This window comes from Oreochromis aureus, linkage group 14, assembly GCF_013358895.1.
Source record: "Oreochromis aureus strain Israel breed Guangdong linkage group 14, ZZ_aureus, whole genome shotgun sequence".
Lineage (NCBI taxonomy): Eukaryota > Metazoa > Chordata > Actinopteri > Cichliformes > Cichlidae > Oreochromis > Oreochromis aureus.
The window spans coordinates 22514008-22527485 of record NC_052955.1 but is presented as its reverse complement, the minus strand read 5'-3'; the positions used below and the strand labels follow the sequence as shown (position 1 = coordinate 22527485).

Genomic DNA, 13478 nt, shown 5'->3' with positions numbered 1-13478 from the left:
TGACACTGTATTTTTGTGTGTTTGCCTGCTGCTGTGGCGTGTCTCTGTGCGGCTGTGTGTGGGATATTAGAGTCGTCAGCTGGAGTCGGAGTCGGGGACGACAGAGGAGCACAGTCTGAACAAGGAGGCCAGGAAATGGGCAACCAGGGTGGCCAGAGAGCACAAGAATATCATTCACTACAAGCGAGTAAGAGGGACACACACACACACACATACAGACACACTCACAAACATTTGTTGCACGTACCCGTTTTAGAAATGCAACATGTGAATTTGAATCAGGTTAATTTTAAAGCGCACACACATTCCTGTTCTAATCACGCTCTGTGTTTGTGTGTGTTGTTGTCAGTCTCTGGAGGAGTGTGAGAGCCACGGCTTGCCTCCCACAGAGCAGGGAAGATTAGATCTGGAGATGAAGATCGAAGACACCAAAGAAAACATGCGCAAAGCCGAGGTGTGTGACTCAGATCGTCAACGTTTACTGCTGTCTCAGGGTCTGTGTTTAAATATAACCCTGTGTGTATGGCGTTTGCACTTTGTTCCCATCTTCATGTAACTCTCTTTCCCAGTGCTTTATTTTCATCTCGTAGTCTAAAGGCACGCAAGGTCAGGTGAAGTGAAAACACCAAAATGTGGGTGAATGCAGCGTGTCAGTTGTTCTATCCTGTCAAAACTTGGGCACCGTGTGGAGCTACAAGGATACAGAGAACAGATGAATAGATGATCCTTTTCTAACAAATGTTCAGAACACAAACTTTGGAACTACAGCGTGCCTTTATTTGAGTACTTATTATGGAGCGGCCTGTCACGGAACATTTTGCAGTATGTGCACTAATGCTGACACATAAAGGAACGAACAGGAAAAAAGCGTTTCCAAGAGAGTCTGCCTTGGATAGCAACATGAGATTTATTTTTATAGAAGTAAGAAAAAAGAGAAGGAAAAAATCAGTGATGCGATATTGATATAAAAAATAAACAGATGTTATTTTCTGTGTTATTACTGTTGTGTACGGGAAGCTTATTTTTCATTGTTTAAATAGGTCTCTAATGAATGGCTAATGTTTGTTGTTCTTAAACACCATGAAATCTGTGGTACACATTTACATAGAAGCACTTAATGTTGCATATCGTTGTAAACGAGTTGAAGTGCTGCCCACTCTTTGGGCTGATGTATTTTGAATTGAATGAAGAGTGAAATTGGCAGTATGCTCTCACTTTGCACAGCCTATTTGATGTAGCGGGGTATATTTTAACAAGCATGGCCCATGAGTTATCGTCACACTTTTGCCAGCATAAGATGTGACAGATCATTTATGTTATTCACCTACACAAATCCGAAAAAACTCATTAACTCCTCGATGTATGTCATAGCTTACAGTTACATTACTGCATGCAGGTATGACGGCATTGTAGGTTTAAAACATTTGAGCTGTAATGTTTTAGATTATTTTATTATATTATAATGAAAATGTTGATATAAGATCAGATCATCACATATTTTTATTGTTTCTTAGACCACTTTCTCCTCAGGCTTTCAACCCACATGTGCCTCTTTCTGTTTCCATCCTCCCACTCTGTTCCCTCTACACACCCTAGCCAGATACTTATTGATTGCACATCGATTCCCACAGATTGAACCTGTCAACACTGAATGAGATCACTGCACCGTGCGTTATCCTTCTCAGTGTAATCCTCTCTGTTCGCTCCCAGAAGTCTATATTTCTATTCATTCTGCTTTTCAGCTTCATTGCATTTGGCTCATTCTCTATCTAACTTCTTCTTTGGCTACCTTTGTTATCAGGCTTTTGCATATTTGGCACCCTCTGCTGTCAAGTTAAAAAACATTTGCTTTGTCGTCATGCATTCGAATAATTTAGCAACTATCAGTAGCTTGTGATCTCACTTCCCTCAAAATAATTAGAGAATCTTTTCATAGCAAAGTGCAAACATGTGACCACGTCACCTTTTTTTCCGTACTTAATCCTCTGTCTTTCTCTCGTGCTTCCCTTTAATTTCTCTTCTAGGCCAGCATTACCTTGACTAAGATGATGAATATTTTATGAGCTCTTTGTTACTAATGGCTTTATCACAGACCTCTTATCACAGATTTATAAAGGGAGTGAAAGCAGGACAAAAGACATTATGTAGGTTTGATGGGAACATTATCTGTATTTTTTGTATTATTGATGGGAGCATTATCTGTATTATCTGTGAATTAGCTCCATCTTCCTCCCATCAAGCCTCTTCCAGTAGCAATATCAATCACAAAGCCAAGCCGGGCCTATACATTCGTTACACTACCCAAAAATATTAAAGGAACACTTGGTCATCACAGTATAACAGGAAGGTGGTTAGACTTCAGACTTCATATCAGTGTGTCAGGATAGGAAGCATAAAACCGGTGCAGGTAAGTGACAACAGGTGTGTTCGAGAGGCAACAATAAGACAACCCCTTATCCCCCCTCTACAGCCAACACAACAAACACTAGGCAGACCTTTGCAACAGCAGCTGGACTACTGAACAGTTAATTCACAGGATACATGTGTTTTAAAAACAACTTCTCAGGGTTACAGGCTGCTGTTTCGCTGCAGGTACTGCTTTTCTTTTAGCAGCTACAACAGTTTGCAAGCTCCATGTACTTTATTTCAAGCCTGTACTTTACGTTGGAAATCAGATGGCTCTGGAGTAATGCTGCTTCTACCTAAGATCCTGTCATCCAGCCATGCTAGTGAAGCCATAGAACTTCAGGCATGCGACCCTCCCCCCTTCGATCAGTGTGCAGGATGCAGTGCATTTTTTGTGTCTATAGATTAGGGAAACACAGAACTTTAGACACTCAGAGCAGACCTTTATTTGCTATAATAGCCTTATATAATAGCGTTTAAAGCGCCTTGAGGCGACTGTTGTTGTGATTTGGCGCTATATAAATAAAATTGAATTGAATTGAATATAATAGGAAAAACACAGGAAAAGCTCTGTCCAAGCAGGGATTTTCCCACTGAGTTGTTGACACAGTAAAACCGGTGTACGAAGTAACAGGTGCACCTGTCCCTTCAGATGTTAGTTATCCGTGTACCAGGGGTGTGGCCACATGAGGTGTTCCACTAGGTGAAATCTATGCAGGGGCATCGTGGGCACCATCTTGCACATTTGCGAGGATCTAATGGCTTAATGTGGCCTCGGCTATCTTCAGCGGTAGTGCCGTTGGCTGACAGTAGTTAACAGTAAGGTGATCATTGTGAGACTGCTGTGATAAGTCATCCGCACTGTTTACTGCCAATTGGAATGAAACAGTACGGACATTGCAAAGGTAACTGTGGTTCTGTGAATTTCTGGATGAATTATTGGCAGTCATTCTGGCCACTTGTAATGTCACAGTGCGAGATGGTTCTTAGAGATCAGATGCATGACATGCAGGTAGCCTACGCAGCATGCATGTGACTGTTTTTATAAGAACTCCACCTGTGCACAGCGCGAGGAATCACATCCTCACTGTTCACTGCCATTGGCAGCCATCCAGGAATAGTTTTTAATATTTATTTAATTTTATTTAAAAAGGGAGCATGAAGCATTGTACCTGAGTTAGCTTAAAGCTAATTTACATCTGCAGTCCCTTGGCAGGGTTACATGCAGAAGATCGCAAAATATCACATTAAAAATAAAACACACAAAACGTCCTCACACCCAAAGAAGCACAAAACAAGAAAAAAACCCATCAGTGTTGACAAGTCTTACCGTCTAAATGTCATTAGCTTTGTAACTTCTGTTTTTCTCTGATGATCAGTTGTTCCTTTAAATATTTAAGTGCTGCATTTCTGAGGAATTTGTGTTTTGCTGGCTAAGCAGTCTCTACGTCATATCATAACAAGCAGACTATCTGACATGCCTGCTTAAGCATGCGAGATTACAATCAGTCAGTAATCAAGACTGTTATTACTTACTGTAGTTAAAACTGTGGTTGAAAGCCAGTGTTTAGAGTTAAAACAACAACTGTTGAAATGTTTATTGAATATAAAACTGCAGGTGAAACTGTGTCGAAAATACAAGTTGTGAATTTGAGATAAAACATTATAGCTGCTTCTAATTTTAATGTAAAGGCTGAAAATTTCAGCAAGTTTCCTGTTTTTTTGTTGTCTTACAGTTTTCTATGATCATTTTTTATCATAAACATTAAGCAAAAACCATATATTTAATTTGTTGACCCACGGTTTTAGCCAAATCTTTTAATAAATATGTTAAAAAGCAAAAAGCACTGTTGCCGCACAGCAAGAAGGTCCTGAGTTCAATTCCACCATCAGGCCGGGGTCTTTCTGTGTGGAGTTTGCATGTTCTCCCCGTGTTTGCGTGGGTTCCCTCCGGGTACTCCGGCTTCCTCCAACCGTCCAAAGACATGCAGTTTGAGGGGATAGGTTAATTGGATAATCCAAATTGTCACTAGGTGTGAATGTGTGAGTGAATGTGAGCGTGAATGGTTGTCTGTCCCTGTGTGTTGGCCCTGCGACAGACTGGCGACCTGTCCAGGGTGTACCCCGCCTTTCGCACTATGACAGCTGGGATAGGCTCCGCGACCCTGGAAAGGATAAGCGGAAGTGAATGGATGGATGGATGTTAAAAAGCCAAGGGAGGCTGGGAGGTTTATATTGACATGATTATGCATTTTAGTGGTGTGGACATGATGGGAAAAAGCAAGGCAGAGTTTTTTTGTTTGTTTGTTTCTATGATGGTCACAAAAAACTATACAAAATGAAACGCATCACATTTTTTATAGCTCTGTATTTATTTTTCAGTGTTTAGTTATAGTCTGCACCCTTCAGTCTATACAGAAATCTAATTTTTCTTTAGTGGAATCAATAAATACTGACAGAAAGGGAAGAGTTATGTATTCTGTGCTCTGCAGATGAGGCTGTTTGTGTCTTTCTCTGAAAATGCTCGACAGTTATTACCATAACAAGACTTAACAGCATAACTAAGTGATATGAGTGATTCTTGCTATGATAAAAAGACAAGTGAAGATGGTCATAATATACAATTAAATGTGTTATATATTCTTATATTAATGACACTCAGCCCCAGGCTAGCCCGTAATGCGCTACTGAAGCTAATTAATAAAACAACATGTTCCCAAGATCAGATATCAGGAGAAAACACAGCACTGGGATGAAGGGAACACTTCTGATCTCATTAATTTGTCAGAGAGAGGCACATGGCAGTTGTATTGCATATGCTGTAGGAGATACATACTGTGTGCAGGTCATTCGGACTGAAGCTAATCAGATTAAGGTTTCTCCAATTTCTCTTAATGGAAAATCCTACATTTTAAAGCTATCAGCTCTTTTCTGTTTTGAAGTATAAGTTTAAACCGAAATCTAAAATTCTTTTATGTAAAATAAACGATTATGGGCATTTTTGCTGCTTTCCTATTTATAAGAAGCTCTCAGAGGACGTAGGAGTGAGAACAGCTGAGGCAAGGGGCTGTTTCCATACGGAGCTGTTGGAGGCTGTTCTCAAACTGGCTCCACTAGACAATCTGGCCTCATTGACACACGGCATCAGAGCAGGGAGTAGGCTGCGCTCTCAAAAATATTTCACTACAACCAAGCAAGAGTTGGAAAGTTGACTGGGAGGATGTACTCATATTTTTCTACACACTTTATGTGTATTGACATGTGAGCACAATTGGAAAATAGGACATAGACACACCCATGAGTCTGTGTTCATGAGACACAGTAGAATATTTAGGAGGGAACGCAGCTCCTATAGTTCTCACTCATATCACTCATATGAAATATAAGCAGACAGAACGCACTGTGAAAGTGTACAGTACATATAGGGAGTAATTGCCTGCTGTGGTCTCAACGTGCCCTTTTATGGTGACATTTAAATAACTCTTCTTTGCAGTTTATCTATCATATGGAGTTCACATACCACATGTTATTGCTTTTATCAGCATAGCTGCTGTTATGTGTTTAGATGCTTGTTTGTAGCACCTTTTGTATAACACAGTTTGACTTAGAGGTCTTTGTACAAGAGGTGAACCTAGAATTCTGAATAATTCAATCATAAATCAATAATTGATTTACAGCTGGACTGCTGATGTTTAGTTCTGCTGGCCAGAGTACTAATGAGCTCATGTCACGGCGAGGTGTCTGTCTGTTCATCCACAATTCACAAAAATCGCTGCTTCTCCTCACGTATTGATCAGACTTTAGTGGAACTTGCACACAATGATCAGCTGAGTCTCCACCCAAATTGTGCTCAAGGTCAAGGTGACATTTGTCATTTTATGGACTTTTATGAGCTTTTTATTGTGATGGATGGTGATCCGGATGATTTGCTAAGCTACTGATGTCCTGGTTTTCCCTGCGAGTTTTCTATCTATCTATCCTCCATCTGTTTTTCTATTTCTTTCAGTTTTGCTTGTATTGATTATAGATGCTCTGTCTGCCTGACTGTGTGCAGTCTATTCACAAGTGATTTGCACTCACACCATTGGCTGTGCTTCATATTGACTTACATTAATGATTTAGTGCTGCAGCTTTCCTTAAGGAACAATTGCTAGCAGTGGAATGGCCATTATATGTAACTTTCCCCCCCGTTTTAGTCTGGTATGTTTATGGTTCAGTAGCAACAGCCAAGCCTGGTGTTTGTTAGGTGCTGCTAACGGAAGGGAAAAACTGAGGCCCATGAAGTGGCTCAGGCCTTTATTGATCAAAGTGTGGGAGTCTGTCTTGACAGCGTGTCTTTCTGTCTTACTCCGTGCCTCTGTGGGATGGAGCTATCAGCTATCAGCCTGCTCTGTCAGCACTGGTGAGAAAGGAAAGAAGCAGGTAATGAAAGGGGAAATTGATGAAAACAATGAGCGACAGAAGGAAAAGGAAACAGGATTAGAGATGAGAGCGAGCTGATGCGAGAGAGCTTCAATGTAAATCTCAGGGGTTCCCCTACTGGTGGATGTAGCATCATCATCTTGTCTCATTAGAGTGCAGCAAGTTTTGATGATTTGTTGCTTAGGAGACTGTGTAACCCAGTTTTTACACATTTTGGGGTGTAAATTCAGTTTGCGTTGAACAGAACTTGTGCAGCTGTCAAGATGTCAAAATGAGAGATGTGACACGAGTAGAAAGAGCTCCTTATGTTTCCTCTAACATACAGCTTCATTTTAATTTCCATCTTTCTCTTTAGGTCCCTGCATTTCAGTAATCCCTTAAGAGCAAACCCATTGTTTATGTAGGTAGTTGGCGCATATGGAAATGTTTTCTAATAACCAGTCATTACTATAGTGTTTTATATTCTCTTTTCTTTTAAAGATTGATATGGGACTTTGCAGCCTCGGTACATGTGCTTTTTTAACAATCCTAACCTCTTTGCTCTCCAAAGACAATAAAGTTGAAAGCTGAAGCTCGGCTGGACCTTCTACGCCAAGTTGGGGTTGCCGTGGATACCTGGCTAAAGAGCGCCATGAACCAGGTGTGTATTGTCAGTGAGTGATGGGAAAGCATGCAGGTATGCTGTGTGCTCGTGTGCATGTCCCTGACCTGTGTGAAGATTTATTTGATATGCGTATGGTTGTGTTTGCACTCATATCTTTGTGCACATTTTCTTTTTTGTTTATATATTTTGTGTGTATGTGTCTGCCTGTTTGCAATATGTGTATAAACCCCTGACTCTCTCCGTGCATGCTGTAGGTGATGGAGGAGCTGGAGAATGAACGTTGGGCCAGCTACACTTCCCACGACCCCTCACTGTCGGTGAGACACAGCCCCTCACTACACCTGCATTGCAGCTATTTTTTGCCAAGCCAGAACAATTAAACTTGTCTACGACTGGACAAAATTAGGACAAAATATTTAAAATGTATATATTTAAAAGTATTTTTAAACTAAACATGGGTCCTAATGTTACTACCAGCCTGCAATATCTGTTCTCACTTGGCTAGAAAATGCAATTCCTACACCTACAGGGTAAATAACAAACTATATAACAAAGATGAATGTGCCCACCTACTGGATGTTTAGTGCTTTGGCTGTTGGAGTCTTAGGCTTTTTAAACTGGATGTGATCATATGTAGGAGCTGATTAAGTCTAGCGCTAACTAGAGGTCTGGTTTCTGGGGAGATCAGTCCACAACTGATAGTGTTGCATTGTGTGTTTTTTACTTTTCATGTATGTATCTCACTGTATTAGCAGTGTGTTTGAGATCCTTATCACACTGAAGTATGAAGCCACTGACAATCAGACAGTTTCCAGGTGGTATACATGGTGGATCACTGTCTGTTCTATGTTCACCACTTGCTGAAATGCAAACCATGACAGAGCCTTCACCATGTTTTACAGATGGCTGTAGACACTCACTGTTGAACCTTTCTTTTGATCTCCATCAACATATGAACAACAATTTGGACCTGAAATTTGAAATTTGGATTCATTACTCCATCAGACCAGTTGCCACTGATTTTCAGTCGAGTTCTCGTGTAATTTGACGTACCTCAGTCTTTTATTCCAGTTTCCTTTCATTAAGAAGTGCTTCTTGACATCCACCCCTTGTACTGAGAGCATTTCTGACTGGATCAGCTAAAGGGTCAGCTGCATCTCTCAGGACTTTGATTTTTTCCTATTTCATAAGGACACGACTTTCAGATACTGTTCATCTGCTGTAGATAGTTTTTTTTAGGCGTGCCACTTCTTCTGTCTCTCAGTAAATTCTTCTAGATCTACACAAACACGGCACTCAGTTCAGCACATTCAAAAATGAAATGTTAAACTTTTAACACACGGGCTCATGACTGCTCATTCTTTATGGTTTCATTATCCGTGAAAATCTCCCAACCAGAGTAGTACTCCTGACAAATTACTTTCTGAAAGATGTAAATTGATAAATAATTGACCTTGGCCCTGCTGCCTAATCATCTATCACACCAGTTAAAGACTCTTAAAACGCCCCACTTCCTCAGTGGAATACTGATGTAGTTCTCACTTAACTTTATTTCACAGCTCTTAGCTTTAATGACAAAGTAGACAGATATGACGTCTTTTGTGTATCACCTCATCATGTTTGTGAATGTGTGCGCATACTGTATGAATGTGCCAATGGGTCCCAAGTTTTTCATGCTCTGTGCAGAACTCCACCCTAAAAATGTTAGACACTTTAGAAATACAGCTTTTATCACGGAGGTATTTTGTTATGAAGTATCAAAGTGCCATATATAAACACCAAAATTATGCACAGTCTATAACTCAGCCTTACGTGCTGTGTTCTTTTGTGTAGGGATATTTGTGCGTAATTATGTTCGTGCATTTGTGAGTTGTCTTCTCTGCATTAGCTTTACAGGGAGGCAAGTGTGCCAATCACTAGTAGAGTGATCCCACATGGGGCTTTGTGAGGAGACGTGTGTCTGTCTGTCTGTCTGTCTGTCAACAAGACTAAACATAGCCAGTCTGCCTTATTGGAAGCACTTGACATTCTGCTCATGTGATATTGCAGCTTGCAGCTAACACTAGAGAGAAAAAGAGAGAGAGAGACACTGAACTTAAGAAAGAGAGAAAATGGAGAGAGAGACGAGCTAAATGGAAAAAGAATGAAAGAGGCATTTGTGCAGTTAAAGGGTGAAAGGAGCAGCAGCAGAGAGACAAGTACTGAAGAATGAGAAAAGTTAATTGGCTGTAAAAAAAAAAAAAAAGAAGAAGAAGAAGGAGAGGAGGGGTATGAGGTGAAGGAGAAGAGCAGAGATGAGGAGAATGTCGTGTCAGAGTGGAGGCATTGGAGGTGAGAAAGGTGGGGGTGAAAAAAGCCAATAAGTTGCTGTAATGTGACTGTATACTGCAAGAGATATAAGGTGTGGCATGTTTGCTCAGACAAAATGGTCACCCACACCCTGAGTCTCCTCAAGATTTGATCACGGTGCACGAACCTGCAGCTCAAATCCAATTTGTAATGAGCCAATCAAATCGCATCAACTGATTTCTGCATGTAGATATGGTTAAGACGGCCTGCTCATCAGAATGAGGAAGGAGGCTGATTTAAGTGAATGTGGTGTAAGCATTTCAGAAGCTGCTGATCTACTGGGACTTTGACTTTCTGTTTACAGAAAGTCTAAAAATAGAAAATGTCTAGTGGGGGTCAGTTCTGTGGGTGAAAATGAACACAAACTCAGATGATCAGTCATTACAGTCAAGGTATGCAGAAGAGCATCTCTAAACATGCATCGTGCTTTAAAGCAGATTGGCTGTAGCAGCAGAAGACCGCATTTCTGCTGCAGCATTCGGATAGTATTTGGTCAGAATTTGGTGTACACAGCATAAAAGCATGAATCCTTGCTGGCTGCTGGTGATGGTGTGGGAGATATTTTCTTGTCACCTGATCCCTTTAGTACCAACTGAGCACCATTTAAATGCCACAGATATGCCACAGACAAACCTGTGTCAACTGTGTGATGCTATCATGTCAATATGGACCCAAATCTCTGATTAATTCAACAAGGTGCTGGAATCACCTTGTTGAATCTATGCAATGAAGAATTAAAGCAGTTATGAAGGCAAAAGGTTCAAACCCACAAGCAAGATGTGCCTAATAGTGTCCAGTGAGTGTATGTCTCAAAATATTTTATACTAAAAATAGTCAGGAGGGTTAAAATTTTGAACAATATTTATCTTCTTTTCACTGGATTTAAAACTTCTCTTGCCCTATTTACAAGATTTGTCTGTTGTAGGCGCTTGCTGAAAACTCAGTATGGTTTAGATGTCATTAAAAGAACAGACCAGGAGGCACATTGAGTATTCAGGCATATGACAGCAGTTCATCTGACATAGATTTTATTTGGAGAGCCTGGGGAGACTGACAGCAACAAAGAAAGCTGGGACATTGTTATTAACAGGGTGCAAGAAAAAGAGACAGTAAGAGAAGGGAAGGAAAAATTTAGGTTGGATTGCAAACAGCAGTGTGCTGATTGTGGAGAAGTCAGAAGTGACCGATAACAAAGAAAGAACAAAGGATTGATGTAGTGCGAGTAATAATCTGCACAGGAGGTGACAGAAACACAATGAGAGAAGGGAGCAGGCTCGCTCCTCGGCCGTTTCTTCATCCCACTCAGGTTTATTAATCTGAATGAAATACTGCAAGCCTTAAAAACCTCCGGCCTCTCAGACAGCCACTGCCTTCATTACAATATCACTTTTGCAGTTATTACCTCCAGGAACAGTAAAATCTTGCACTGGCCTGTGTCTCCGCTGTATCGGTACATATACTGAGATGTATATTTTGTGGTACTTTATAGGGTTATTACTGGAATACATGCTGGCCTTTACTTCAGGGATTAAAAGGAACTGGTCTCTGGGCTAAGCAGCGTATTCTTAAATCAACAAAGAGGATAAGCTTAATGTGAACCAACAAACAAGCAGCCACTAAAGAAGTGTGGCCCTGAATGAAGCCTCCACACCGTAGGTTCTACATGGCTGTGCTTGAAATCACCTTCTCTTTACAATGAAATTACCCTTGTCCAGGTAGTAGTGGTAAATGATGTGTTACATCAGGGGTTTACTATTTAACATGGAGACTTATCAGTTACTAACAGACCGCAGTGGTATTTATTTTATGTGGTTCAGACATGTCAGTAACCATTGAAAGGATCACAGGACTGTGTCCTGATGTTTAGGTGAAACACACTCACACTCAGTAAACCTTTGACTTATCCTGTAAAACATTTTCCTGAAAACGAAGTTGTCTTCATGGCAGCATATCACTTAGGATGGCTTGGTTTTTAGGGAACTGTATCCAAACTGCTGAATGGATGGCCATGAATGTTGGTGTGCACATTTACGTGCATCCTCAGATCCAGGATTAATTTTAACAACACCGATGTTCTTTTGATCTCACTTTTTCGTGCGTTAGCAGGACAAAACAGCAAAAATTAAAGCCAGTCTTGTCAATTTTACTATTACTGTGTGTTTACCAAGCTAATTATAGTCATACTTATTCATATGGTAAATCCTATTGTTATTCTATTTATTTTAGAAATCATGGCTGAACAATATACAGCATCACAGCAGATGTAACGTTTGTATTATGCAGATAAGAGTTTTAAAGAAGCACAAACATAAGTCCATGTTTATATTTCTAGGGAAAAAAGACCAAGTATGCTCACAATCAGGGAAACAAAAAAAGGAGGAAGAGAGGTCTATACATTATTTTTTAAGAAAAGCAATGTTTTGATTCATCATCATCTCCCTGAGGTCAGCTCAGGTCAGCAGGTCAACAGGAAAAATGACCAAAAACACCTCAAGATTGCAGCCATGCATCCTCAGATCCAGGAAAAAAAAATGTAGGAGTGACATTATCCAAAATACTTAGCAGCCATTTCCTGAAATTAACTGGATGACAGTTTTCCAGTACAGATTAATATCAGGTAAATATCAGAGCATTAGATCCAGTCTCTTTGTACAGCAAAAATAAATGACGTGTGTACAAATGTGTTTAGGCTCTTGATACAAAATACAAGACTTTAAAGACCAGATTACACTGGATACAAATTAAATACAAGAGCTTTAAAAATAAAAATAAAACACATTAAAAGCCTTTGGTAACCAAGTGGATAAAAACAGAAAGCCTTCCTCCTAAAACGAATAGTGTTAATGACACACCCATGTCAAGGTGCAAAAACATGCCACAGTTTGCCATATACTGTGTTTTCCAACATAGGCTAGCCAACATGGGCAATTCCCTATTTTCTTACCCATTCCCAGATAGTTTTGATAACAGTGTCTTTTTTCATCATAGCATCATATGTCAAACTCTGGAGATTAACTAAAGTACAAAGCACATACGTGTTTTGTTGTGCACCATTATAGAGTTTACTGTGTCAACAGAAATCTGATGACTAAACACAATGAACTGAGAACACACTCACACACACACACATGTATTTTTCTCTCCCCATCTATTGTTACTGGTCAGGTCAGCCTTCTGTGTGTGATAGAGCTTTCTACCAGCTGTATCACATGACCTCCCTGTAAGCCAGTGAAATTCACATGGAACAAAAGAGGGAGTGGCTGGCTCATTTGAAACGTTAGTCCTGGAACACCTGTGTCAAAAAAGCTACAGTACACACACTAAGCAGGATAGAGAAACTCAGACAGGAAGGAGCGATAGAAAGGTAAGGAACTATCTGTACAGATGGAAAAATACTACAGGTGGCAAATAGACAAGTCTCGCAGCTGGTTATCCAACGCATAGTAGAAAGTGAGAAGAGAAGCTGGGATCATAACACAGCTGGGGAGCGGCGAGGTTAGTTCGACACAGTAGAAATAAACAGATAACAGTATACCTAACTAGGCGTCACTTGGACAGCAGGAGTTGTGAGCACTTTGACTTTTTTTAACTGGTTTAAATCAATAATTTAGCTAAACACCAAAGAAAATATAAATATATTGAGCATTTTACCGTCTGGTATCATGTAAAATATGTAAAATGTTTTGCATTTAAACAG

At 40.2% G+C, this 13478-nt stretch overlaps 1 protein-coding gene across 2 annotated transcripts in view; it reads left to right on the top strand.

Moving 5' to 3' along the window:
• Window positions 1-13478, top strand: part of LOC116322979 (F-BAR and double SH3 domains protein 2) — a 71305-nt gene that overhangs the window by 49579 nt on the left and 8248 nt on the right. For both annotated transcript variants that reach the window (XM_031743230.2, XM_039598088.1), the window contains 4 exons: window positions 71-187; window positions 350-454; window positions 7379-7468; window positions 7687-7749. In XM_031743230.2, coding sequence (XP_031599090.1) covers window positions 71-187; window positions 350-454; window positions 7379-7468; window positions 7687-7749 — 375 coding nt within the window. The remainder of the gene's footprint in view (window positions 1-70; window positions 188-349; window positions 455-7378; window positions 7469-7686; window positions 7750-13478) is intronic.